Below are 27,099 nucleotides of genomic sequence, written 5' to 3' on the forward strand. Positions count from 1 at the left end.
AAGCCGAAGGAACCTGGGGCATAACATCTCGCGAGAAAACACATGGTAATAATGTCATGCCGACAAAGTCGAGTTAAAGCCAAAAGGCCCCAGGTGATGACAGCTTCCTAGCAAAAGGCGCAAGAGGTCTAAGGTAATGATATCATGCTAAGAAACAAAGGATAACATGTCTCAGGTAAGCATATGTTCCTAAAACAACACTAAAACCAACAGACTGCAGGGCGGCTCATCTTACAGGCAATCTAAAGCCAAAGCCCAAGAGTCCATGGTAATGATTTCATGGCAGCAAAGGGGACAAAAGTCATGTTAGGTTATGAGAGTGAGGCTAAAGATCACAAGATCCCCTGTAACAATATGGCCTGAACGGCAGGAGTTAAAACTAATAAGCTTCACATCATGATATGATTTGAACAAACTGGAGCTAAAGTTAGCATGTGGAAACGCTGCCATGCGGTGCCAGCAGGTTTAGGCAAACACAAGCTAAGATCGTTTCAAGGACACATTGACAAATGAAAATCATAGTGGCTGTACGTAAAACACGCCTAAGAGGAGACAGGAGTTTTAAGACTTAAAACATATTCATATTAAAAGTTAATAAAAATCTAAATTAAATTAAATATTGTTCCAATATATATTCTCAAAACTTAGGTGCGGTTCTTGCTTTTTAGACAAAACGTTAGATTGTCTAGTAGTTCAGTATTTTCTTCACAGAGAGTGGAGTTCACAGAGACTGGCTTGTTGCTCTCAGTGTGAGAGGAATAAATGGGAAATGTTCTCTGGTAGCCCCACGTTGCCTCTGTTTGCCCACTCTCAGCGGCACCTTGGGCTTCAAACAAACCCGACTCCTTTCTTCTTCCCGTGAGAACACTGAGACATCTGTTGGCCTCCACTTTTTCATCTGCTGAGGAAAGAAAACAGAGGCTCGCAACTCCAAAAGTTTCACCACAGCTGCCCTGAAGCTGCCCGAAAACAGGTCACATTCGTTTGTTTCCCTGTGCAGAGTACTGCAAGCAGCATTCCACTGATTAGAATAACGATTTAAGTCATAAAAATTGGCATTTGCCAGATAATATTTGAATAAAAAAAGTAATTGTTTTATTAAGTTGTATGTTTTGTCTTCATGTGTGTTATTTAAAGTCAATCCAAGAAGCCTTTAAACAGAATTATATATGTATACTTTTTTAAACGACTTTATACAGGGTTGTACAGGAAGGGGCGGGACTTCACCTCTGTTTGCAACTGAATCAATCCTACAATCAAACGGCAAAAAGGTGCCTTGGGAATGTTACAAAAGGGCCGAAAACACACACACACACACACACACACACACACACACACACACACACACACACACACACACACACACACACACACACACACACACACAATCACCCCTGTCAACCAGTTTGCAGGGTTTAGGATTAGTGTGTTTAGGTGTGTGTATTGACTTTGCATCCGTCACTTGACCGTCAGTCAGACTTGCACTTGAGGCTGGTGACACACACACACATAGAATTTCACACATTCTTGAGGCGTCTGCAGACCGACACACCTGACATGTGCCCGTTGGTCAGCTCACTAGAACAGGATGAGTTTGTGGCGGTGGGACCTCAAGCAGCCAAGAGGGTTTTTGACAGTGTGAGATGCACAGTGAAGGGGACAGGGTAGTTATTCAAACATTTACATTCTCTCTTTCTCAGATTTTAATTCCATAAAATGCTGGGAATAAGCATGTAAACAAAACATGGCCTCTCAGTGTGTTGAAACCGGCTGTGCTTTGTCTTTAGTTGCATTACTGTGAGCTTTCAAAGTTCAACAGCAACTTAACCATTATTATATGGGTTTTAAAAAAAAAAAAAAAAAAAAAAAAGCCTCCTGGTGGCCGCCTAGAGTACTGCTGAAATATGATACCACAGCCAAACCAACAAGCGTCAACTTCGACGGGCCGAATTTAAAAACACAAATTAAATGAACGAATAAAATCAATATGCATTGTTGTTGTTTTTTCAAGTTTCTCAAAACACACACAATGTTCAAGCTAACATCTACCAAAACGGTCCTACATCAGCCACCAATAAGATAACAATACAGAGCTTTTTCGTAAATTCTGATAAAGGTAGCCAACATTTGGTCATATTAGGTCGACATTACCTGTATATTTCACTGATACATAGCTTTTACCCCGAATAAAGGTAAACACACATTTTAATTTTGAAGCTGAATAAAAGCAAACAAACAAGTGAATTCCAAATGAATTCTAATTGCATTCATTGCGCCACATAAACACGTGCAGACCTATAGTAAGACGCAACAGAAGTTTGAACGAAAAAATATAAACCAACCACTCTGGAGGTTCTCCCCCCTGCTCACCCGCTCAGAGGTGCCCGCCGGCCGCTGAGCTTCTCCCCGGTTCCCTTCACAGGCTCCGGTGCACGCATCGGTGTTGGTGTACCGGCGCTCTGCCTCTTCCAGCCCCGAAGGGCACCTCTCTCCTCCCGGCGGGAGGGATGCTGAGCTGCCGTATGAACAGTTAAAATCCCACACATCCACAAGCACGACAGATAGAGCAGCATGATGACCTATGGACCGGGTTAGAATTGATATTACTAATATTGTCACTGTTCGTGTTATATATCAGAGCTGAAACACTAGAGAAGCATTGCGAGGTGGTTCGTGCATCTGCAACTCTCTGCAACTTCCCGGCCTCCATAAAAACACCGACCTCATGCTTTATTCCGTCCTCAGCCAATAGGACTTTATGAAAAGTAGTTGCGAGCTGCTATTGGCTGAATGGAGAATTGCGTCTAGCCCCCAGCAGGAGTGCAGGAGAAAGGAAATGCGACATTTTCCCCACTTTAAGTTTTGTGTTTTTCATATTGATGTTTCCCCCCAAGAAATGTATGTTCTTTTTCTTTTTTTTATGATATCCAGAAAAATGGTAAAAGGTCAAATATTTTTGAAAAAAATTATGTTGAGTAGAATAATTGAACATTAGCAATTTAATTGTACGATGTGTACACCATTAACCATTGCAATCTTTGCTAGTTTTGGCAAATTAGCTCAACAAATTTGGTAGTCATCAAAAATAACAATGGTGTGGATTGTCTCCAAGAAGACTTTAGTGAATCTGGTAGGAATGCAATTCAAATGGTCACAAACGCTGCCCCCATCAAAAATTCTAATGTAAAAGATATAATCCGTGTATATATAGTATATATTCAATGATATACGAAAACGTCTGCACGTTTCCAGTATACCCTTATTTTGAAGGCATCACAGGAAATTGCCGCTGGCATTACTATTAGCATGGCATAAACAGTGTGGCGCCTATGCTGCCTATTAACCTGAAGCTCCAAGTTAGCGTTAATCAAAACAACGATCACGTTTTTCTAAAAGAAACGTGTGGAGCTACCAGATTGATACGCATCCAACAGCTGATTAGACAAGCAACCACCTTATTGGAATCCTGGGTTACGCACACTGCTTGAGCTTGGCGCCCTGCTCTGTTAGCTCGTTCGCTAGCACCTCGCAGCTAGGCTCGCACGGCAGTATGGATCTGTTCGACGACCTGCCCGAACCCACACAGACCTCCGGTGAGTCCGGATGCTTTAGCAGTCAACCGGAGGAGGAAGATTCGGTAACTCAGCTCGGTGTCAGACAGTACGGAAGCGCATTGCTGCCACACTAGAAAAAAGGAAAAAGGAAGGAAAAAAAAAAAAAAAAACAGGGCTCAGTTTCATGTTATAACATGAAATGATCACGTTATTTCATGATGAATCTTCTCGTAAAAACGAGACACTATCACGTTATGTCGTATAACGTCAACGTTTCAGGAAATAACGTAAAAGTTTCACGTTATTTCGTTGTAATTTTCACGTAATAACGTGAAAGTGTCTGAAATGTTGATGTTGAATTCACACAAAAATACTGTAGATACGTTCGTTTTGATCAAGAGGATTTTATTTATGTTTAAAAGTAAGTGTAGATAATTAATATAAGCACACAAAGAAAATTCGTTTCGTTTCGCACTTCAATACTTTTGAGTTTGACAAAATAAAAACGATGTCTTTTTCTGTCAAATAGCAACGTCAACATATTGAGTGGGAGTGATGACGTCGTCCCCTGCTTTGGCTTTTCTTATAGCTCAGGTTCCAACTGCTCCAAAGTCTGCCTCCAAAGAAGCAGCAGAAGAGGGAAGGTTAAAACGCAAACGAGAAGATGACGAGTGTGATGGCAAGCCGGGGGAGGAGGAGATCAAGAAAGTTTGTAAAGAAGGTTTTCAGCTCTTCCACCACAATGTTTGTTTGCCTATTTCCCTCCAGATGACGCGTAGAACGTGGGTACGGTGGCCATGGGGAAGGTGGCGTGTGTGGACACTGACAGGTGTGTTGTTTCTCTAGGTCTCCCCGTGTTGAAGGGCTACGTGGCGGTGAGGCGTGGCGAGCGGGAGGAGATGCAGGACGCTCACGTGCTTCACCCCGACATGAGCGGCTGTCTGCCCGCTCTGCCCCAACAAGTGTAAGAAACTGCCAAACATCTCTCAGGAAATCCTAAGAGTGTGTGTGTGTGTGTGTGTGTGTGTGTGTGTGTGTGTGTGTGTGTGTGTGTGTGTGTGTGTGTGTGTGTGTGGGGCTGACTTGCCATGGTGTGCTTTGTGTGTCGTGTAGGTCTCGGCTTTCGTACTTTGCCGTGTTTGATGGTCACGGAGGAGCTCGAGCATCTCGATATGCTGCTGAGAATCTCCACCATAACCTGGCCAAGAAGTTCCCCAGTGGTGTGTTTCATCAGAGCACTCACCAAATAAGATGAAATCTCTTTTGTTGCACCAAATGTTGTGATACTTAGTTTAGATACGTTTTAAGCCACAGCAAGTAACTCAGCTATTTTATGGAAAATGATTAAATGTACTTTACTACTAACTCTTTTCCAACAATAATCTGTGTCTCTACCTAAAATTCATCCTTCATCTTTTTTCAGTAATAAAGCAGTTCTGTAAATCAGCCTTTTGTGATGTCACAAAGGGGCGCTGATATCTTTCCCCAAGTTAGTTGCAACTGCCTCTGCTCCTCTTGAGAAGACAGAGTGACGGCCTTCCCAGTGGATGAAACGTGATGTTTTCTTCCAGGGGAAATGGACAACTTGGACAAGCTGGTTAAGAAATGTCTCCTGGACACATTCAGACAGACAGACGATGACTTCCTGAAGAAAGCCTCCAGCCAGTAAGAACTCCCACACAGGAAGTGTTTGTGATTTTTCAAATACATGCTTTGTTGCAGTGGAGGTTGCAGCCTCAGGCTCCTCTCCGTCTCTCCCCGTTGCTGAGCAGGAAACCGGCGTGGAAGGATGGATCCACAGCCACCTGCATGCTGGTGGTGGATGACCTGGTGTATGTAGCCAATCTGGGAGACAGCAGGGTGAGCTGCACTTCACAAAACATCCCTGTCTGTCCGCTGCTGCACTGCACCGTGACTAAGTGGTTTGGTGTGTGTGCGTGTATGTGCGTTTCTTCCTGCAGGCAGTGCTATGTCGGATGGAGGAGACGGAGGCGGCAGGCGGTCAGAGGAAGTCGGTGACTCTGGCCCTCAGTAAAGAACACAACCCCACCATCTACGAGGAGCGGATGAGGATCCAGAAAGCAGGAGGCACTGTAAGGTACCCAGAATCCTAGAAAGTTCTGGCAAAGTTAACCGTGCACTGCAACCGGATTACTCAGATTTCAACTCTCAAATGTCAGGAAACATGCGTAGATGAAAGTCCACATGGGTTCCTGACCATCGCTGATCAAGTCATTTGAGTGTGATTTTGTGTGTGCATTTTAGGGACGGCAGAGTGCTGGGTGTCCTCGAGGTGTCCCGCTCCATCGGCGACGGTCAGTACAAACGCTGCGGAGTCATTTCCACCCCGGACCTCAGGAGGTGTCAGCTCACAACAAATGACAAGTAAGTGTGATTGTCACGGCTGATTAGTTCAATGTCCCATCGTAACTCAAGACCACCCCTGAATAGTGAATCATCAGATCTTGTCTATGTGAGGTTTAATATTTAGCCAGCTAGTTAGCCTAGCTTTGCAGAAACAGTGGAGATAAAGGGTCAGTTTCCATCTGGTTTGTTTTGTGACTTAGAGCAGGTTGATGCACTTTTTCCTGCCAAATCTGCAGGAAGTTTCTGTCACTGATGTTTTCTCTCTGTCTTCCTCTGTTTCAGGTTTATTATTCTTGCCTGTGATGGTTTGTTCAAAGTGTTTTCTGCTGATGAAGCCGTGAAATACGTCCTCGACGTTCTGCAGGTCTTTTCCCCCCCTTGACTTTCCTCTCAAAATGTTTTTATCTCTTCAACCTCCAAGTGACTTGACTAACGGGATGTTTCTTTAAACATCATACAAAATGCTATGGAATAAATAAAATAAAAACTATAAGAAATTTCCATTTTCTAGCATGTAGGAGAAAGATGGGCTATAGCTCGCCCTTCCATGCAAGCGACACTCATTTTAATGACATATGATAGAGTACAATCTGAAAGTCATCCTGTTTTATTTCGTACAACAACACTGTCATTGTCAAGATTAACAGTTACATTTCTTTTATTCACTCCCTTCTCCCCAGTCCCCTTCCCCACTGCAGCAGGAAACCAGTGTGGAGCAGAAGCCAGCGCTTACTGATGAGGAGCTGAGGTTTGAATCTGCCTGCCAACAGCTGGCCAGTGAGGCAGTGAGGCGGGGCTGTGCCGACAACGTCACTGTTATTCTGGTTTCCATTGGCTTCTGAAAGCAAACATGCCTGCCTGATCTGAGTGTCTTCCCTCGCTGTCTCATCTTTTCCAATAAAACGTTTTTCTTTATCTGTGCTGTTGAAGTGATTCATTCATTTGAGATGCCTTAAATTTGACATTTAAAAATACTTTGCAATGACAGACATATAACTTGAATTCCTAAATTCAAGATATATGTCTATTTATGAATTTCATAATTGTAATCTTCAGTTATTTTCTGGCATCGGCTTCCTTGAAAAATAATTTCAAGACAATAGTTAGATGGAATATGTGTATTATATGTAAATTATATAATATAAATATATTAAACAAAATAAGTAACATATCATCAACACAATAACCTCTAAGATAAGTGTATCTACACTACCAGTCAAAAGTTTGGACACATCTGTTTCTTCTTTATCTTTAATACTTTCTACACCGCAGATACATACTGAAGACATAAAATATATATCCAAGTTATGTGGAATAATGTGGAAAAATAAAAATATATATATATTATGATATATATAATTTATATCTAGATCTTCTAAAATATAAAACTTGTTTAAGTTATTTCACACCTTTTTATTTAATACATATTCCATATGTGTTCATTCATAGTTATCATGTCTTGAGTGACAATCCACAGTGTAAATAGTCCTGAAAATGAAAGAAAAACCATTAAATCAGAAGTATGTGTCCAAACTTTGTACTGGTAGTGTATATATGCACTGTCAAAATTGCAATTTGTCCAAGGTGTTGACAGGCTTAACAGCTCGCTATCGCTATCACCCCTGGCCAGGGAGTGTCGCTGTTTACCGGCCTCCTGGATGAGTCACCGCTCCCGGATGTTTGGCGGAAGCTGTCGGTTAGCAACAGTCAGGACCGGAGCGGGCTGCAGGATGCGCAGAGACAGGGGACAGCTGTTAGTCTGAAAACGGGCTAAAATCGCACTCGGGGACGCCATTCTAGCCCAAATTTGTCGACGGGCGTGACCGAACGGCGTCCGCGGACACTGCCGGACCAACCCGCCGTATGTGGAAGAGATCGATCTCACGTGGTGGGAGGGTTTATCGATAGTTTCCCCGGGGCTGAGTGTGTGGGATGAGTAGTCAGAGTGAGCCAGCCGGACGGAAGAGGCAGCCGACGGATAGAATCGCCTCTAACTTCACCGATGCGGAGCGGGCTAACCGGTAGCATGGGGAGGTTTTAACCGGCACCGGCCGCCACTCTTTTCGACACCGCCACCGAGCAAGAGGGACCCGCATTGCGGCGCACGCATCATGGAGTCGCCGCCGCCGCCGCTGCTGGACTTCGAGGAGTGTGTCAAAGACTCGCCGCACTTCAGGTGAGTACGCCGGGGGCTGCAACTCATCCGAGGGTTGCGCTAAGTGTAGAAAAGGTCCTCACGGCGTTTGGTTTGCTCTTTAGGCAGAAGCTGGACGAGTTCGAGGCGGATGTTTCGGAGCTGCAGACCCAGCTGGACAAGGTGAACATGCTACTCCTGTTGATTCAGGCCTGAACACTGTTAAGTCCTGCTGCTTGTGGGGTTCAGTCACGTTAATTGACCTTAACTAAAACGCTAAGCCGGAAAACAAGTAGCACCTGTTTGTCGTTTTCAGCATATTTCTGTCCAGTGCTACTGCTGCTGCTGCTGTCACCACAGCCAGCGCTATCTAATTATAAATTGCACTGTACGCTACTTTTTTCCACTAAATCTAGTGCTGCATTTAACAGTACCGCTGCTTTTTCCATCAACCCTGTCATTTACTGTATTATAGCTACCAAAGGAGCTCATTAGCGTTGTCTGTGTCTGTGTCTCTGACAAATCAGGTCATGAAGCTGTGCGGAAAGATGGTGGAGGCGGGGCAGACCTACAGCGCAGCCAATCAGCTCTTCCTGAGTGGGCTGGCCGAGCTGTGTACGCGCCAGGACAAGCCCAGCGTCCTCAGTGTAAAAGGAGCCTCAAAATTACACACATTTACACTACCTCCTGTCAAAAAGTTTGGACACACTATCTAATGCGATGTTTTCTCCTTATCTTTAGTACTTTCTGCACTGCAGATAGTTACTTAAGACATCAAATATATGAACAAGATATATTTAATTATGTAGCAAAGAAAAACATGGTAGATAACGCTAAACAACAGCTTTTTATGAAAGGTGGCTATTTTGAAGAATTTAAATGTAAATATTGTTCATATGAAGTTTTGATGCCTTCAGTGAGAAACTGCAATGTCATTAGTCATGAGACTGAAAGAAATAGACATTAAATTCATAGGATGTGTCCAAACGTTTGACTGGTAGTGTGTATCTCACTGTTCTGCTCTGTTCTGTTCGGCTCTGTGGTGGAAAAACAAACTGTAGCCTATTTTGTGAACACACGTTGCCCAAACCAAATCCCTCAGCACCTCACAAACTCTCCACCGTTTAAAAGCTTAAATGTGAGTGGTGGTGAAAAGGCCTCCTGACTGTGGGCTTTCCTATGTGTGTGTTTTTTTTACCGACTTCCTGTTTCCTTCCTTTCCAGAATTGTCTCCAACAGTTCAGCCAAGGACTGCAGGAGATGGTCAGCTTTCATACTGTGAGCACACACACACACACACACACACACACACGCCCTATGACTATTGACATTGCAGTTTCTCACTGAAGGCATCAAAACTACATATGAACACACACAGAGTTATGTAGGAAACAATAAAAGTGTAAAATACCTCAAATACGTTTTATATTTAAATTCTTCAAAACAGCCACCTTTCATAAAAAAGCATATTTAGAGTTTTTGAACGTGTTTTTCTTTGCTGCATAATTACGTATATCTTGCTCATATATTTGATGTCTTCAGTATCTATCTGCAGTGTAGAAAGGACTAAAGATAAGGAAAACACATTGCATTAGATAGTGTGTCCAAACGTTTGACTGGTAGTATAGATTTATAGTCTCAAACGCACATTCTTATAAATATCTTCTCACCTTCCTCCCTCAGATGTTGTTTGATCAGACGCGGAGAGCCATCAACCAGCAGTTAAGCAACCTCTGCACGCAGTAGGTCTATCTCTCTCTCTCTCACACACACACACACACATTCCCTCATGCACGTACGTGCACACACCCAATCAATTATTTACAAGCTTTTAGGTGCTTAATTTCCTGCAGCTGTTTGAGACATTAACGATATTGACCGCTGTAAACAAAGGTGCGACTGCTGTCTCTCTCTCTCTCTCTCTGTCTCTCTCTCTCTCTCTCTCTGTCTCTCTCTCTCTCTCTCTCTCTCTCTCTCTTACTCTCTCTGCTGCTGCTGCTGCTGCTGATGTGCGTCTCAGGTTTCTCCCTCAGCTGATGGAGACCCGCAAGGAGTTTGTCCGCATCGGGGAGGACCTGGAGACGGCGGCAGCCAAGAACGCTCAGGTGTCCCGGCACAAGGCTGGCGAGGCGGAGCGGGCCAGTCACCTGCTGCTCGCCACACACAAGTGCCACCAGCACTTTGCCCTGGACTACTGTCTGCAGGTAGGAAAGGCGGCCACTGCAGCGCCTGCATACCAGTGATACAATGCATTTCCTTCTTGATCTTTATCTTCCTGCACGCTCTCTGTTTCAGCTCAACACCTTCAAGACGCAGCAGAGAGTCGACATACTGAACTCGGTGAGTTCAACTCAAGGTGCCTTTAGATGCTTGTATTTTCAAAGCATACAATTTCTACCTGCCATCATGAATCCCCAAAGTCAGAAGTTCTGTGTTTTGTCAGCTGGAATTGGCTACCAGTACTAATTGCAAGTGCATTATTAATGTTTGCAGTGAGGGGCGCCTCCTGCTGGATTTTACAGATATATATTTTTAATCTAGCCAGGAAATAATCAGCAAAGTGGTTTATGTAATGCCCCAGTGGCGTGTGATGGTACTGCACGGTGATGTAATCTGAAGAGTTTCACACTGATTGTGTTTTTCATGTTCACCGTCAGGTGTTTTCCTTCGTCCAAGCCCAGTTCACCTTCTTCCATCAAGGCTTTGACCTCCTCAGAGATCTGGAGCCCACCATGAAAACCATGGCGTCACAGGTTTGGCCCTCTACAGTACACGCAGCTCTCCTCGCCATTTAGCCGTCGGTGCTCTGTAACCTCCACCCCTCTGTCCTCAGATCTCGCTGCTATCGACAGACTGCGGCGCTAAGAGGAAAGACCTGGAGAACACGCACCTTCTGGTGCAGCAGCGAGTAAGAACCCTGGGGTTTCCTTCACAGTCACTGTTGCTATGGTAACACACTAGAGTGGCAAACATGTTGCTGTTCTGTGTCGAGGATGCTTCAGGGGAGCCACTGGTCCGGCCTTGCCCCAACAGTGATGACATCATCCAGGGTTACCTGTTCAAACGCTCCAGGAGGAAGTCCAAAACCTGGAAGAGGTGAGAATTTACCCTTCCTGCTGAAGCCTGTTTCAACTGTGTGCTTTTCATGGTGCAAAACCTTCCTTGTGGAACCTGTTTCAGATGCTGGTTTTCCATCCGAGACAACCAGCTGCTTTACAGGAAGTCGCACAAGGTACGACTGGAACGCCTGTTAAAAAAATGATCCGTGCTCTCACCAGCACGTTCACCTCACAGGGTTTCCAGGCTCCTGCACAGGAGGAGGACGCTGACTCCCCTTCCTGCATCTGTGTTGTTTTTTTGCTGCTGCAGGAAGAGAGCATGGTTCTGTTTGAAGATCTTCGCCTGTGTGCGGTCAAACCCCTGGAGAACATGGACCGCCGCTTCTGCTTTGAGCTGCTGTCTGTTCAGAAGTGAGTCTGAGCGACTAAATAACGTCATCTTGTGGCATCCAGTTGCAGTTAGAGGCTGGTAACGCACTGTACTGCACAGCTGTGCTCAGCGTGTGTGTGTGTGTGTGTGTGTGTGTGTGTGTGTGTGTGTGTGTGTGTGTGTGTGTGTGTGTGTGTGTGTGTGTGTGTGTGTGTGTGTGTGTGTGTGTGTGTGTGTGTGTGTGTCAGGTGCTGTGCTCTGCAGGCCGACTCAGAGCAGCTGAAGCAGGCGTGGCTCAGTGCTCTGCAGGGAAGCATCGACTTGGCCTACAGGGAGCGCACCGACTCTCAGCTCACACAGGCAGGTGTCTCCCGGACTGGCTAGCGTTTTATGCTAAATGCAAAGTTAGGTGCCTTTTTGCAGCCTCATGTCTTAGATTAGATTCGAGATTTATTGCCATTAAAACGGGTTAAAACAGGTACATTGGAATGCTTGTTATTTTTGCACCTGAGGTAGTGGTAAGTATTGTAAAAGGGGAGAGGATGCTTTGATTGTTCACAGTCTGTAATGTCCTGAGCCACGAGCCTGACGGTGGCTGGTCTTCCTGATGGCTCTTGCTCTCTAACTGCTTGCAGCCCAGGGAGCTTCCTCCTCCCCCCGCCGGTGGAGAGGCGTCCTCTGGTGCCACCGCAGCCCAGAGGCCCGCGGCGCTGGATGTGGCCCTCAGGGGCCCCGGTAACCACGTGTGCTGCGACTGTGGGGAAGAGGAACCTCGCTGGGCCTCCATCAACCTCGGAGTCACCATGTGCATCGAGTGTTCTGGGATACACAGGTAAACTGAGACAACATGCAAACAAATATTGTGCGTTTTAGTTTATACTTTGTGAAGGGTGGAGCAAGCAAAAGAAATAAAGGATGAACTTTCCTGAGGTGTCCACTGACAGGATGGGCTCACAGATCAATCAAACAAGAAAAAACAAAACTGAATTAAATTTAGCAAAACATGGAAACATCTAAACTTTTGTCTGGCAGTGTAGATTTTTGAATTCATATGTGACAAATTTGTTGTTTACCTCTTGCTTTAGGAGCCTTGGCGTCCACCTGTCGAAGGTGAGATCTCTCACGCTGGACTCTTGGGAGGCCGAACAGCTGAAGGTAAAACAAACAAACAAACAAAAAAAAAAACTGCATGCACAAAACAACACAACTGTTGCCTGAATATCTTGTCAGCACAATAAATATTTTCCTTCTCCCTCCTTCTGTGTAGCTACTTTGTGTTTTGGGGAACGATGTCATGAACCGAATCTATGAAGCCCGGTGTTCAGAGGAGGGGCGAGACAAACCAAGGACAGACAGCCCACGGTAAAACTCAGCCGGTTTCAGACACGTGAACGTCAAGACGTGGAACCGACTGAAGAGTGAAGTGGGTTTTGTTTTAACTTTTTCTTTTCAGAGCGGCGAAAGAACTGTGGATCCGAGAGAAGTTTGTGGAGAAGAAGTTTGTGAGGAGCAGCTGCTCAGAAGGAGACGGTGAGTCACCGACAGCAGGTTTGGCTCCTCGCCACCGTCTGTCCGTCGACGCCACGCTGACACCCTGTCGCTGCGGCTCAGGCGCAGAGAAAGACGACGTCGCCCTGCGTTTGTATCGGGCGGCGCTGGCAGGAGATCTGGTCGCCATGGCGTCCGCACTGGCCGAGGGGGCGGAGGTCAACGGAAGCATCGTCGGCAAGGAGGCGGGACGCACAGCGCTGATCGGAGCAGCTGTCGGGGTAAAAACATCACCAAGCAGCCAGAGATCCACTGATTTGTTTGCCAAATACGGTCAAATATCGAGTTAAACTCAGATTCTGAACTCTCTGTGCCACCTGTAGGGGTCGCTGTTGGCCTGTGAGTTCCTGCTGGTTAACGGGGCCAACGTCAACCACCGGGATCAGAGAGGACAGGGGGCGCTGCACGCTGCCGCCACCGCTGGACACACTGGGTACAACATGCACGCACACACACATGAACAGGAGGCGCGATTGCCCTCCGATAGTGACGGTTGCTTTTCATTGGCCGTCGCAGTCAGGTGTGCCTGCTGCTAAAGAGAGGAGCCAATCAGTACGCCGTGGACGAGAGAGGCCAGGACCCGCTGGCCATCGCCATGGAAACGGCCCACGCCGACATTGTGACACTGTGAGTCCCGAGTTAACACACGCTGCAACATCAACAGTGAAGTGTCAGCGGCACTGTGGTCAAGCATTGTACATGCGACGCTACAGCTTCGCCATCTGACACCCGTGCAACCAGGCCTCCAGACTCAAAGATGGCGGCCCATTCACTTCAATGAAGTTGCTCACCCAGTGCATAGAGCAAAAACGTTTCTGACTTCCACACTAATGGGCCCATAGAGCATGCGCAGTAGTGTCACTTACTATCATGCCTCTTTAACTCACATGATCTATTTGACTAATCAGAATGATTCTGGACAATGTCACTTACAGACACGTCAGGACGCAGCCAATCAGAACGAGCTGAGACACAGCAGCACGTATGACGTTATGACGTTGCGCTATTTTTGTATTGCAGTCTGTGAAATAAATATATAAAAAATAATTTTTGGGCCCATGGGATTTTTTTTGCTGCAGTACCACAAGTGGCCACTGGGAAAATCAGCACACTGCCATTTTGCCAGTCCAGTATCCAGTTCTGATAATACATCCATTTGTCCAACACGTGCAAACTACACGACTTACCCTAGCACAGCTGATCCTAATATATTGAGACTTGGTGCAGCTTTTCCTTTTTGAAAAATTGTCCCTTTGCAGACTTCGGATGGCGAGAATGAATGAAGAGATGAGAGATTCAGAGGGGGTCTTTGGAGCAGTTGGTGTGTAGATCTATGTTTTTTTCCAAAGTATATCTGGTGTATCAGTCTTGTTAATGAATTTCGGGTTGAGTTGAGCTGCACTGTGATTATCCATCTGCTGACTTGATCCGTGCAGGGGACGATGAAACATTTCAGGACATCTTCCGCGACTTCAGCAACATGGCGTCACACGACCCAGAGAGGCTCAGCAGGCGGCAGTTCGGTCGCGGCGGAGACGACAATGAGGTGGAGGAAGAGGAGCGGGAAGAAAGTTGAAAGAAAAAAAAACGACGATGTTGATGATGATGATGATGGTGATGATGATGAACAGCCAGGGCAGAAATGAAAAGATGTCCGAGTGACAGCGGATCAAAGACTGAACATTTCCGATGGTCACTGAATGATTTCAAGCAGCCGATGTACCGGATCTGATGCTCGTGTAGCGTTCTCTTAACAACAGTGGGTCACACTGTAAACTTACAGTCGCTGGGAAACTTGTTACCTTAACTTAACTATTTTTTATTACCACTTAACCTGCAGAGTAATTTATTGTTTTGTTAGGTGTTGTCAAATTGTTATTAAACACTGTTACAGTGCTGTTAAAAGCTACTAGTGTAACTATCAAAGGAAGTCGTGACCAGCAGAGGCACTAGACTAGAAGCTCACTGTGTGGACGTAGCCACACTAGTCTGCTTCCTCAAATGAAGGCGGCCACAGGGAGTTTATGGCCTGTACTGTAACCAACCACTAGGGGGCAATGCTCATTCCAAGCAAATAAAGTTGAACTTAGTAACTTTGTTTCACTATATATGAAGGTATATATGTCGTATTCCATTTGTTGGATCTCTAGAAATCTTAACATATTGGGCCTTTGAGATGTTTTTTTTTTGTTTAATGTATATTGTTTTAATATTTTTTATTTGTTGCTGACACTCGTTTCATTTGTCATTTTGTTAACAAAAGAAAAGGTCTCTTGGGTAAAAAAAACTAAAACAAAACAAACGTGAACAAGTTTTGTAAGAGACAATAACATTTTATTGACAAACTTAAACCATACCTTATGTACAAAAAAAATGTGAATTTATTATTCAAATAAAATATTTTTGCTGTTGTCAACACAAGCGTAGAAAAGTGAATTTAAAATACAAATAAAATATTTTTGCCGTTGTAAACACAAGCATTAAGGTGCATGTCAAGTGTAATACTGAAGAAGCTTGAAATCAGCCGGACGAAAGCAGCTCAGTCACTGCAAGCAGAAGCTTAAACAAACTCGGACCTCCAGATCCCCCCCACCTCCCGTACCGCCGTCTGATCCTGGTTCAGCTTTTTCTGGGTCATCTGAAGCAGCCGTTCAGAGTATTTCTCCAGCAGACACACGGTCTGTTGGTGCTCGAGTGTACCTGCGGGGGTGCTGTCGGCCAGGACGCCTCCAGCCTGCAGCGCCACCTGCAGCTCGGAGTGAACCACGTTGAAGGCCTCCAGGAGGACGGACGACATCTGGAGACGCTTGTCGGGTGAGTCGCTGAGCTAAAGGAAGGAAATAAAACCAACTTTAATATAATCTAAATGTACTTCAGTCACAGCAAGTTTATTGCAAAATAAAAGCGATATTTCTAAAAATTTCAACAAAGTACAATTGCGATTTGCAGGTGTTGCCATTGAATGGTGTGAAGCGCATAAGGCGTATTTCTCGTCCCACGAGACCACGGCTCTTTAACGCCCTTCCCCCTCATTTCCCTTTCCAATTCCTCAAATGTGTAAAAAATTGTTCCCATCTATCACCTCTATATCGACACGTCCGAGAAACCATGAGTGCGTCAAAACCTTTTGGTCATATTTGAGAGGTTTTTCCAAGTTTAGCTGCTTCCATGACCAGTTTTCTTTTTTCTTTTTTTTGCGATATTTCGGTTTTGCCAACTCTAGGGGTCATGGAAACACAGCTAGCGTCACACTGGAGGCTCACCCGTTGATGGAGGCACACGGCTCGTCTGGCCACCTGCGTCAACTCCTCGGCGAGTTGCTGACACTCCAGCAGGCTCACCGACTCCTCGCCGCCGCCGGAATCTGCAAGATGCAAAACATCCCGGTCAGTTCCGTCTCTTTTTGGTCTTTATTACAAAGACTTTCTACAGGACGCACACAGTGGGGATGCAGCAGAAGCAGCTGAAAATCTTGGACGTCTAAGTGCAGCTACTGTCTGAAAAAGGGAGGTATTAATGGTCGGAGGGGGCGGGGCTACCTGTCTGCAAGAGGAGTGATGTTTCTGACGAAGGGGCGGAGCCACCCGGCGGGTCCGACGATGGTTCCACTCCCACCAACGGATCTGAAAGTCAGAGAAATGATTCCTCATCAGCATCAAAACCTTCTAGCCATATTTGAGAGGTTTTTGTAAGTTTAGGTGTTTTTCATTATCAGTTTTTTTTTTATCACGATATTTAGGTTTTGCGTAATTCTTGGGGTCATGGACACACAGCTAGCGAGAGTGGCCTCTGTACCGTCTCTGTCTGCATCAGTCTGGGTGACTCTCGTTGCGACTCCTTCGGTCACAGCAGCGGCAGTGGCGGTGGCGGAGCGAGTGAGGTCACATGGCGTGGGCGTGTCCGCGGACGTCACGGTGATGGCGGGGCTCTGGACGAGGGTTCGATTTTGATTCGTCTCCTCGGCGCTGCCGATGCTCCACCTCTTGCCTCTGGTGCCCTGTGATGTCATTGGTCTGGGCGTGGCCAGGACGTCAGAGCTCAGTGGCTGGCGAGGCTGCGGAGTCTGGAATGACTGTTGGGAGCTGTGGACACAGGTAGGCAAAAAAAAAGATTGTTTTAAATATACTCACATATTGCATGTATGGATAAGGCCGGAAAGGTCAGGTGTGTAATATTTTGAGATTTTTAAGTAGATACGGTGACATCAAGTGGTTACATTTTAGATTGCAGCACTGTTTCACGTTAGTCCCCTTAGGGACTCCGTACCCTCCCTCTCCCAAGCTTGCCAGTGAACTACAGTGCAAACCTGGATACTTCTTCTTCGTTGGTTTATTTGAACGTTCACCCTAATTACGAAACGTATCGTCAGGCGACCTGGATTGTCCACACCAGGCTTCCTTCGAAATATAGTGGCCCAATATGGCAGCTACCTGGGAGCAAGACCCTTGTTCTAGGTATATTTTTTTATGTATAAATAAGAACCGTTCTCAGGGTAAGAAATTCAAATGACTTTTTATTAATGCATTTATGGCCAGTATGTTAAGCTTTTACCTATATAAAAATCATAGTAGCAGTTAATTAAAATTTTACACACTTGACCTTTAAGTAAAGCAAAGGCAACTCCGGACTGTAGGTGGTGGTACCTGCTGGCCTGGTCCTGAGGGGGGTCAGGTCTGGTCTTGTGAGGGTCCACATCAGTGGAAGGCTGCAGGGCGGAGGGCAAGGTGGGGGTCAGGTTCTCCTCCTCTTCCTCTTCTTCCAGGGTGGAGGTGGCGGCCACGTCCAAATTCAGCTTCGCCCTGGAGCTGGCCGTGGTACCCAGGTAGCCCTGCCAAGGCGCCCTCTGCTGGGCAGAGGACGCCGTGCTGCCGATGTTGGTCCTGACGGTGGCATCTGAGTGGAGTTGAGGAGGACGAATGGAGAGGTTTAAAACGTTGGTTTTCTGTCACTGGTCTCATTGGAGTTAAGAAGCGTGAGAGTCGTCCAAGTGATAAAACAGTTTCCGGGGGGGGGGGGGGGGGAGTGACGGTGTTGGGTTGCAGGAAGAGAAGAGAGACCTTCACCATGTGAACAAGAGAAACCTGGACAATAAGAAGCAAAACTCCCCAAAAAAAGCACCCAGGTACACACACACACACACACACACACACACACACACACACACACACACACACACACACACACACACACACACACACACACACACACACACACACACACACACACACACACACACACACACACCTCGAAGGCTATTTTTACACTGGACGACCACCACAGTGTGTCGTCGTCGGAGGCGGCGGGGGGACTGATGGGAACTCATGCAGGGAGCTCGAAGATCAGACATTGAGCGGTTGCGCTTCACTGCGACGATACACACGCATAAACAAACTGGTTCTTCATTTAGAATTTGGTGCCACAACATCAAATATGTTTTATTTTTTTTACAGGCCAGCAGAGACGTCAAACCCAGACGAGCCGACGAGAGGGTGGGAGCTGCTTGGCGCAGGACTCCCAGGAGCAGCAGCGAACTGCCGTCACAACCACACATGTTTTGCGTTGCTGGTGAGTCACGGCTGATGTGGACTCACCAAACCTTTCCCACGGACACACACTCACCCCCACTGCTGCTGCTGCTGGTCTGACTGGACTCTGCTGAGGCCACATTGCTGGTCGAATCACCTGAGTTCACCTACAAAACAAATGCAGATCAGAAATCTGACATTTAGAATCAAATGACATATTCAGAGTCAGTTGTCATATTGCTTAGCGGCTTTTTGGTTTCTTCCAGGTACCGATGCGTTGCTGACACTCGTCTCCTCTAAGATCCTGGTCGGTATTGAAACAGGAGGCGGAGCTCGGCTGGGCCACGTCCTGAAACCACATGGAGGACAGACTCACCACGCCGTTTCTCCAAAAGGTGAAACACAACGCATGTCCTCGGAGACAGATCGGAGGAGCCTCTGAGGATTGGGGGACGTCTCACCTGATTCTGTCCTGGAATCGAGACAGGAAGCGCGTGGAGATGCTGAGGCGAGGGTTCAGGAAGTGTTTCTCCTCCTGAGGCTGGAGGTTCTTCAGATCTGTGTCAAATTTCTCTGAAAGGTCGAGGAGACATTGAGAATGTAGCATTTTTGCCTTTAATGCCAAATCTAACACTTCACCAGTGTTTGTGTTCTAATCCAGTGGTTCTCAAAAGTCTCAAAAAAAAAAAAAAAAGAAAAAAAAAAAAATGAAAACTAGCCACGAAGCCGCCACCCAAGTTGCTCAAGACCCACCAGTTGAGAAACGCTGTTCTAATCTGTGTCTCCATTCTGGCAATCAACTCAACGGAAACAGATTTGGGGCTGAAATTTGGGCCTTTGTGACGTCACAGAGCCACCAATACTTCACTGATGCTTCAAGGCTATTGTCTCCTTACAGGATGGAAATGGATCCGATACCGTCTAGTTAAACTTGTGCAAGTTAACAAGGAGGTATCTAGTACCTTCGCACAGACTGGAGGCTAAATTGTCAAAGTGGCTCTTCAGGGAGTTCCTGTCCTCGTCGTCCTCCATACACAAACTGCCCACGGAGCTTCCTTGACTCAGAGAGTCTGTGTCTGAACACAGAGAGAGACAGAGAGGGATGAGCACAGCCCCAGCACCATCACCATGACAACAGACTCCATGGACTCGCAGGACCCAACGTCTGTCTGACCAGCGTCTGGCGGCGGCTCCAGACTTCCCGCCGAGCCCTCCGAGCAGGCCGAGTCCGGGCTCAGCTGAGTGCTCCACACCGGCTCCACCCGCTGACCTTTGCCCTCCAGCTGGGACAGAGACTGCCGGGGGTCCGTCATGCCCTCCACGTCAAAGTCCCTGACGGGAGACGCGAGAGAGAAATGTTTAATTTAATTGAATTCAAAATGAAGACAAAAAAAGAAGATCTGAAGAAGGAGCAGCAGCAGCAGCAGCAGCAGCAGCAGCAGCAGCAGCAGCAGCTCACCTGTCTGCGTCCACCACGGTACTGCTGGCGTCGGGATAGAGGATGAAAGTGTCCTCGCTGGGTTTCTGCTGCACCTGAAGGTCACACACAGTCAAGAGGCTTAGTCTGGATTCCTCTTCCTCCTCATCCCCCCCTTCCTGCTTCTCCTCCTCCTCATCAGAGAGCTCACCTCCTTCACCTCCCCCTCTGCATCATCTTCCTCCTCCTCCTCCTCCTCTCCCCCGACCAGGAGACTCTCCAGACTCTGTGGGTGAAAGTCCCCCTCCCCCTCGCCCTCCTCCTCCTCTGCCCCTCCCGCCTCCTGCCCCTCCCCCAGACTCGGGGAGAAGCTGGAGTGGATGAAGTGGAGTGGAGGCTCCAGCTGCTGCTGCTCCGCCCACCGACTCCGTGCCTGCCGAGGTTCGGTGTCTGATGGGATGACCACTGTGGGTTTGCTGTCACCCTGCTGGAAACACACGCACAGAGTGAGACGATAATAATAATAATAATACATTTTATTTAAAAGCGCCTTTGAAAACACTCAATGACACTGTACAAACGATGATGGATCACTCCACTGATCTATCACCAGTCAAATGGCGACTCACCAGCCTCCTGAACCACATGGGCAGCTTCCCGTTGGTCTCCAGCAGTGGAGGATCTGAAACGCATCAATATTGACTTTCACTCCATCTTCACGAAGGTGCAGCAGATTTTTTTTTTCCTTGGATTTTGTAAAATAAATTTCCCCAAAAAATGCGACTTATTGTCCAGTGCGACTAAAGTCTGAAAAATACGGTACTCCTGAGTGCTTATTAAGTAAGTTTCATTTTTACTTTCCATGTTTGAGTCCCTATTCAGGTATTAATTTTTTAACCAGTAACCGGTATGGATGTGTAACATGTATCCAATTTAGATGATTTAGATTAAATGAAAACAGAGAAAAATAAACAGTGGAGATGTTTTTTTTCATTGCTTAAGGACTGACGCTACTTTACGTATAACTCCTCACCTTCAGCAGCGTCCAGTCTGGCTGGAGTCTTCAGGTCAGTCTCCTCCTCCTCCTCCTCCTCGATCTGAGGAGGGGTCTGAGCAGAGGGCACGGTGATGAAGGTCTCTCTTCTGAAACAAAGGCCACGCCCACCGTCAGTGTGTCATCCAATCGACGTTCACTCTCCGTTGCCCCGCTCGAGGCGTCTCACCTGATGTGCGCTTGCTGTCGGGCGCTGCAGGTTTTGGCGACGGCGGGCGCTCTGAGGCCCCGCCTCTTCCTCATGGTGCTCGTCATCTGGGAATCCAACTTCCACACGAAGACGCAGCTAAGACAGCAAAGACAGTGAATTCAACGTGTGATCTGAGATCAGGAATGAGATCTTTTCATCAGGAATGAGTGGAGGGAAGGTTGTGTGTGACGAGGCTCACCTGTCTCCTGACACGGTGATGAGGTGTCTGCAGTCTTGGCTGAACCTCATACAGGTGACAATCTCTGAAAATACACCACTAATTAAAAGCTTCCCACTTACTCTTTAAAAAGCTTTACAATATATATATATATATTTTTTATAATTAGGAATTTTGCTCACATTGTCCATTGCCAAGTAATAATCTGTAATTTCTCTTCTTTTTTCTTGTCAAACATTGATTTATTTGTACTGTGACTCCTTATTTTTTATTTGTTAGCCTCATTCATTTAAGATGACCAATTATTGAACGGGGTTGAACTCCTGTACAAGCACATTGGGCTTCGTTTCATAAATAAAAATGAACGAAATGTCTCTTTAAAAAAACACTGACCATGGGATAAAACAAATTCCATGGTTTGTTTTCAATCATTATTAGGTTTTCCTACCCGAGTGTCCGAACAGCGTGGCCACGCACTCCCCCGACTCGTAGTCAAAGATGGCGATGTTCTTATCGGAGCAGCTGGTGGCAATAAACGACCCTGAAGGATCCAACTGGACCTGCAAGCGAAAGGAAACGACGCCGTCGTCGTCAAAGAGTGGACAGACGCGCGACAGTTGTTGTCCGTCGGGTCAAAGGTTAAACGACAACGTCCGCGCTGCTCATTCCTCACCTTCAGCAGAGCCCCTTCGTCACTGGACGAGCCCTTCAGGCACTTTTTCAGCTTCCCGGTCTCCACGTTGTACACCCTGATGTTCCGGTCCTGGCAGGCGATGGCCACGTGCCTCTTGGAGGAGTCCAGGTCCATGTCGTACAGCGTGGTCTTCTCCACCACGTGGTGGCTCCTGGAGAACAACGGGCCCTCCGCCGTCTGGGCCAGCGGCAGGCACCACGTGGTGAATGACACGCTTGGCTGCGTCGGCGCCCCGGGCTCAAACACCCGAACTGTGCCCTCACCTGCTCAGCTGCCTGGAAGTAGATGCTCTTGTCCGCTCCACAGCTCACCATGCGAACATCTGGACTCTCGCCTAGAGGAGCAGCAGAGCGGGGTGACAAATGTGACCTCTGCCGCCGGGCGAGACCACGGTGCGACGGCGAGATCGTCATGTCTGATATTTATCTCTAATACCTGTGAACTTCACAGCCGTGATGGAGGCCGAGTGGTCGTTGAGCGTCTGCTCCAGGCTGTAGTTCTTCTCCAGGTTGAAGATGTGGATCAGCCGGTCCCTGCTGGCTGACGCCAACAGCTTCACGCCTGAAACGACCGGGTTTGTTATTCTGCTGCAGTGTCAGACATGCACACACTTGCAAAAAAAAAAACAAGCCACTGTTATGACGGACAGTTTGCCAAAGAAGGAGTTGAAGGCAGGAGGTGTTGGTAGGTCACATGAAGGTACAGCGATTAGATACAATATCAATGTATGCAATAGTGGGTCGTAGATTTTCTTCTACTCTTAAAAAAAAACAGAGGTTTGTTTTCATTTTTACTGACCTTTGACCTGGGATCTTACCTGTAGAAAAGGGGGAAAAGGCCAAGCATAACACCTCAGAGTCGTGCGCCTCAATCTTCGCCAACTCGTCCAGAAAATCCAGACTGAAGACACTGAAGACACAAAGAAACACACTCAGCGGATGTTGCTACACTGCATCTTTCCACCCTCATTTGCTTTTACCCGTTCCGTATTTCTTACCGCAGGTTTCCACAACGATCTCCGGCCGCCAGGTGCTGCCCATCAGGGCTGATTCCCAGCACCCTGATCCCGGCCTTGGCGTCGGCCTCACCCTTCTCCCCCTCGCCCTGCAGGTGCTGCGTGTTCTCGCCCACGTACAAAATCCTCTGCAGGTCCTGAGAGACGGGCAAGGAGGAGATTTATGGGAGGCAAAACAAGAAAACGATGGCGGATTTGCCGCGCTCGTGTCGTCGTGAGCCCTCAAACGCACGTTGCTGTAGAAGTTCCTGTGCCTGGCGAGGGGTTCGGTGTGCCACAGCCGGATGGTGTTGTCGGAGGAGCAGGTGAAGAAGGAAGATGGAGGCAGACAGGCCCGAGAGGCGTCCGACAGCTCCGGATACACCTGAGGAGGAGGGTGGAGTGGAGTGAGTAACAATTTCCCAAAAAAGCAAAAACACAAATTAACCTGGGGGGTTTTCAGACGTACTGATATAGAGGTGTATCGCAAAAGTGTCATGGAAACACTTTTTTCGCATTTACACGTCAGCGGAGGTGACGGACAAGGTCACGTCCAGTTCACTTCAAGTACAAATGGCGAGTAAAGTTTGGACGGAGGAGGAGAGGGAATATTTTTTACAAGTAATCAAAGAGAAAAATATAACAACCATTCTTGACAGCAAACAGCATGGAAATGCAGATTTATCTCAAAATGTTTTGCACCTCCATCCTCCTCAAAGTGGAGTCTCACAGGACGAGATCTGACGAGAATTACGGCTTGTGCGCGTCACAACATTCTAAGGAAACAACTATTGCAATTGTACTTTGTGGAAATTTTTAGCAATCTCGCTTTTATTTCGCGTAAAACCGTCATGGAAACGCAGCTAATGAGATGTTTTGATGCTGTGGGTGTTTCTAGAAACTGGGCCTCTCACTTCGACGCTCCACACCGAGCCGCTGTGGTAGAGAGCCGAGTACAGCTTCCCCGCGTTCCTCACGTCCTTCACGTCCCACACGTACACACTGTGGTCATTGTACACGCAGGTCAGGTGCTTGGAGGCGGGGTCAAAGGTCAGGGCCAACATGTCGGGATAGTGGGCCGTCGGGCTGGCAGGTGACAGGCATCTGTGGGAAACAAGCACGGCTCAAGTTTGAGTCGGAGACCACAGAGAGCGAGAGCGAGAGAGAGAGCGAGAGAGATTCTCAGGATCAGGGATGGTCGAGGCGGTCGCACCCGTTCTGTGCACTCTGGGCGAGGTCGACGCCCAGCCGGTGGGGCCGGGGCAGCGTGGTGATGTACTGCAGGTTGCTCGGCCGGAACACTCGGACGACGCCGTCGGAGCAGCCGCAGAAGATCAGGTCGTCGGTGACCACCAGGCAACTCGCGGACGACGTCTGAGGAGCATTGAGTTCAATGTCACCAAAAAAAATGAAAAAAAAAAAATAAAAAGCTGAATCGCATAAATCACACTGCATTTACTAAAGTTGTAAGTCACGGCTTAGGCGTGCGGCGGTCACAGACCTTGAGGCTGACCCAGGCCTCCAGCTGCCGGTTGGTGTTGAAGAGGCACAGCAGTCCCAGAGTGGTGATGCAGTAGGTGCTGCCAGCCATGCCGCCGCGGCCACACGCCACCCCGCAGAAGACGCCGTTCTTGTGATCGCCGAGCAGCCCCGAGCGACCAATCAGAGGCACCGTGCTGTTCACCTGGTGGGAGAAGAGGAATTAGGAGGCTGGACAGAGATCCAGTGACTGAGGACGACTGAGAAACTCAGGATGTTACCCGCCGCTCTCGGGAGGCGTCCAGGTACCAGAACTTGACGTGTCTGTGTCCGGCTGTGACAAAGTAGCTGTTGTCCTGTGAGAACGAGACGCTCAGAACTCGGCTGGACACCTTGTTGGAAGCGATGATGGAACCTTTCTGTTGTAAACACGGAGACAAAACACCATGTTATGCTGAAAGGTCGACTCTGCCCCTTTCGCTTCCTATTGTTAAATGTCTTGATTTGTTTGTAATGCTATTTTATATTAAAACTCACTGACAAAAATTGTGTGTGTGTGTGTGTGTCTCTCCTCACCCTCCAGTCCCACACGCTGACCGTCATGTCGTGCTGGTAACCCACAGAGACGATGAAGCTGCTGTTGGTGGAGAACGCCACGCAGGACACGCCGTACTTATGGGACTGAACCTCGGCCACCTGGCCTCCATCCACCTCCCACACCCGCACGCAGGGCATGTGGCCACTCTGACAAACACACACACACACACACGCACAGGTTAGGATCTAGACACACACTGTGCCCCATCAGGACAGGGCACGGTTTCATCTGTCCAGGCCACTCCGACAGTCTCACCTCGCCAGTGACCAGGTACTTGCCATCGTGGGAGAAGGCCAGAGCACTGAAGGGCCTCCTGAAACACAAACACAGTTTTCACACCGCCCCAGCACCAACAGCCACGCGGCCTGTTTTGCTGAGCAAGCGAAGCGGGTGGTGCTACCTGGATGTGTTGATGATGTGACTCTGTTTGTTCTTCTTTGGGTGAAGAAGCACGACAACGCAACTGAAAAGCACAGATTAAGCACAGATTAAGAATTCTACCACGTTTGACAATGACTGCATTGCAGTTGAAAGGGAAACATTGGAAATTAAGATAAGATCCGCCTTTATTGCCTCATAATGGGGAAATTGAAGAACACTTCTCTCTTAAAAATAAGAAAGTATGTTTCTTCATTTTCTTTGGCTTTTCAAAATATCCTTTAGTATACAAAATTCACTACAATGTGGTGCTAAACTTTTATTTTGGCATGGGAATCAACAGAGGCAGCGCTCACCCTGCTGGATAGGCGACGAGGCCAGTGTTAGGGTCAGAGGTCAAACCGCTGCCAGCGGTTGTGCTGATCCCCAGAACCTTCTCTAGAATCACCTAAAAACACACATCAAAACAGTGTCTGAACTTAATGTAAGACTTCCAGGAAAAATCCATCATAAAGCTTCTTTAATTCGCTACTTGTGATGATTTTCTTTTTACTCATTTGCCTCTTCTGTCTGTATTGTTTTACAGAAAAATCGCACAACAGCAGCTGCAAGTCATGGCTCAGGAAAGGTGAGAGGGGGGGGGGGGAACCTTGATGTGATTTATTTATCAGTAATTATACACTCCCATCTCATGAGTGATAGCTGTAGTTTTGGAGACGCCAAACAAACAGCGTTTTTCACATTCTATTCTAAATATAGAACTTTAAGGAGGTTTAATGTTTTATCTTCCCCAACTGGAGCGTATTTCTGCCTGGTAATGACGTGTGCTCTCTCCGTCTGTCCTTTAAACAAAGTGCGCTAACAGCGGAGTTGGCCCTGTGCTGCCTGCCACCGAACAAGCCTGGGCAACAGATTTCCGCGTAACACTGGTGGCCCTTTTTTTTTCTCTCTCTCTCTCTCTCTCCTTTTGTTATTGTTTGAGGACGGCAGCTGGTTGTTGATAACGAGACGCCTAAACGCAGCGGCGTGGGAGTCGTAAACCGTTCCCGTCCCTCAACTCGGAACTCGAAAGTATGACAAAATAGGATCGGTTCTGTTCGGTTGTTGTTATTTCACACGCCGTAGCCGTTCTTCGAAACATGTTTAGAACTTCGCCAAAACTTCGGGGCTGCTACGATGCTAACGGCTGGCCTCCGTTAGCCGCACCGTACCCGGCTGCTCGGGTTCTTCTTTTGCTGGCTCAGGCGGCTCTTCCTCCCCGGCGGCTGTCTCCTCTTGGCGGCGATCACCGATCCGCAGTCCGCTCCCTCTGCCATGGCAAATCGCCCACTTTTAACTAGAAATCGGGTTCCGTTCGCGTCCAGACGTGTCGCAGGTTAAACTGGGAGAGATGACGACACTCAAAAACGACCCGTTGCTCGTCCATAAAAAAGAAAAATGCACTGATTTTAATCAGGGGCAGGTGCGTTTCACTAAAAACACTGCCTCCAACCAGCTCCGCTTTGCGGGTGAAAACTAGTGTCACCAGGAGAAACTTGACACTTCGCTCCGCAGCGGGAC

General features: G+C 47.4%; 4 protein-coding genes across 9 annotated transcripts in view; 2 read left to right on the forward strand and 2 right to left on the reverse strand.

The window, feature by feature from the left end:
* The window catches only part of ltbp4 (latent transforming growth factor beta binding protein 4), a 36,753-nt gene extending 34,072 nt beyond the window's left edge, over positions 1-2,681 (reverse strand). The window contains exon 1 of the mRNA XM_076049853.1: positions 2,371-2,681. Within this exon, the coding sequence (XP_075905968.1) occupies positions 2,371-2,573 (203 nt within the window). The 5' untranslated portion in view covers positions 2,574-2,681. The remainder of the gene's footprint in view (positions 1-2,370) is intronic.
* Positions 2,682-3,288: 607 nt separating this feature from the next.
* Positions 3,289-6,836, forward strand: ilkap (integrin-linked kinase-associated serine/threonine phosphatase). 2 transcript variants are annotated; one of them, XM_076049850.1, is made up of 10 exons: positions 3,289-3,593; positions 4,144-4,275; positions 4,401-4,518; positions 4,668-4,774; positions 5,126-5,219; positions 5,327-5,414; positions 5,516-5,652; positions 5,820-5,939; positions 6,204-6,285; positions 6,602-6,836. In XM_076049850.1, exons 1-10 carry the CDS (start codon positions 3,551-3,553, stop codon positions 6,761-6,763), a joined length of 1,083 nt encoding a protein of 360 aa, XP_075905965.1. In that variant the 5' UTR covers positions 3,289-3,550; the 3' UTR covers positions 6,764-6,836. The 2 variants fall into 2 exon arrangements, with proteins under 2 accessions (XP_075905965.1, XP_075905966.1); XM_076049851.1 differs by having other exon boundaries at positions 4,144-4,266.
* A 777-nt stretch (positions 6,837-7,613) lies between these two features.
* Positions 7,614-15,453, forward strand: LOC142903807 (arf-GAP with coiled-coil, ANK repeat and PH domain-containing protein 2). Its single transcript, XM_076049646.1, has 22 exons — positions 7,614-8,097; positions 8,181-8,238; positions 8,583-8,702; positions 9,280-9,333; positions 9,739-9,797; positions 10,076-10,259; positions 10,351-10,395; positions 10,713-10,808; positions 10,889-10,963; positions 11,048-11,151; positions 11,236-11,287; positions 11,425-11,525; positions 11,733-11,844; positions 12,120-12,316; positions 12,570-12,639; positions 12,752-12,846; positions 12,938-13,014; positions 13,096-13,253; positions 13,356-13,465; positions 13,549-13,659; positions 14,292-14,353; positions 14,469-15,453. The coding sequence occupies exons 1-22, from the start codon at positions 8,033-8,035 to the stop codon at positions 14,606-14,608; spliced, it is 2,145 nt and encodes a 714-aa protein (XP_075905761.1). The 5' UTR covers positions 7,614-8,032; the 3' UTR covers positions 14,609-15,453.
* Positions 15,345-27,083, reverse strand: wdr62 (WD repeat domain 62). Of its 5 annotated transcripts, none has more exons than XM_076049641.1 (33): positions 26,751-27,083; positions 25,896-25,987; positions 25,562-25,624; positions 25,417-25,474; positions 25,140-25,307; positions 24,845-24,982; positions 24,586-24,768; positions 24,298-24,458; positions 23,999-24,188; positions 23,338-23,469; positions 23,088-23,242; positions 22,908-22,999; positions 22,526-22,651; positions 22,354-22,424; positions 22,070-22,267; positions 21,845-21,956; positions 21,418-21,481; positions 21,198-21,314; positions 21,008-21,117; positions 20,604-20,656; positions 20,186-20,461; positions 20,017-20,090; positions 19,732-19,889; positions 19,520-19,633; positions 19,019-19,130; positions 18,828-18,906; positions 18,652-18,724; positions 18,277-18,396; positions 17,676-17,925; positions 16,828-17,114; positions 16,572-16,655; positions 16,296-16,396; positions 15,345-15,859 (listed from the first exon to the last, which is right to left on the reverse strand). In XM_076049641.1, the coding sequence occupies exons 1-33, from the start codon at positions 26,853-26,855 to the stop codon at positions 15,593-15,595; spliced, it is 4,383 nt and encodes a 1,460-aa protein (XP_075905756.1). In that variant the 5' UTR covers positions 26,856-27,083; the 3' UTR covers positions 15,345-15,592. The 5 variants fall into 5 exon arrangements, with proteins under 5 accessions (XP_075905756.1, XP_075905754.1, XP_075905755.1 ...); XM_076049639.1 differs by having other exon boundaries at positions 18,646-18,724; XM_076049640.1 differs by having other exon boundaries at positions 18,277-18,391; positions 18,644-18,724.
* Positions 27,084-27,099: the final 16 nt, after the last annotated feature.

Source organism: Nelusetta ayraudi, unplaced genomic scaffold, assembly GCF_046127955.1.
Source record: "Nelusetta ayraudi isolate G7.1 ecotype Tasmania unplaced genomic scaffold, CSIRO-AGI_Nayr_v1 ptg000120l, whole genome shotgun sequence".
Classification (NCBI taxonomy): domain Eukaryota; kingdom Metazoa; phylum Chordata; class Actinopteri; order Tetraodontiformes; family Monacanthidae; genus Nelusetta; species Nelusetta ayraudi.

Coding starts and splice junctions, on each gene's coding strand:
- LOC142903807 (XM_076049646.1), top strand. CDS start 8,033: ATGGAGTCGCCGCCGCCGCCGCTGCTGGACTTCGAGGAGTGTGTCAAA. Junction 8,239..8,582: donor TGCAGACCCAGCTGGACAAG/GTGAACATGCTA, acceptor CTGACAAATCAG/GTCATGAAGCTGTGCGGAAA. Junction 11,152..11,235: donor AAGTCCAAAACCTGGAAGAG/GTGAGAATTTAC, acceptor AACCTGTTTCAG/ATGCTGGTTTTCCATCCGAG.
- wdr62 (XM_076049639.1), bottom strand. CDS start 26,855: ATGGCAGAGGGAGCGGACTGCGGATCGGTGATCGCCGCCAAGAGGAGA. Junction 23,470..23,998: donor GCTCGGTGTGGAGCGTCGAA/GTGAGAGGCCCA, acceptor CCTCCTCCTCAG/GTGTATCCGGAGCTGTCGGA. Junction 21,957..22,069: donor ACGAAGGGGCTCTGCTGAAG/GTGAGGAATGAG, acceptor TTTCGCTTGCAG/GTCCAGTTGGATCCTTCAGG.
- ilkap (XM_076049850.1), top strand. CDS start 3,551: ATGGATCTGTTCGACGACCTGCCCGAACCCACACAGACCTCCG. Junction 4,276..4,400: donor CAAGAAAGTTTGTAAAGAAG/GTTTTCAGCTCT, acceptor TTGTTTCTCTAG/GTCTCCCCGTGTTGAAGGGC. Junction 4,519..4,667: donor CCCGCTCTGCCCCAACAAGT/GTAAGAAACTGC, acceptor TGTGTCGTGTAG/GTCTCGGCTTTCGTACTTTG.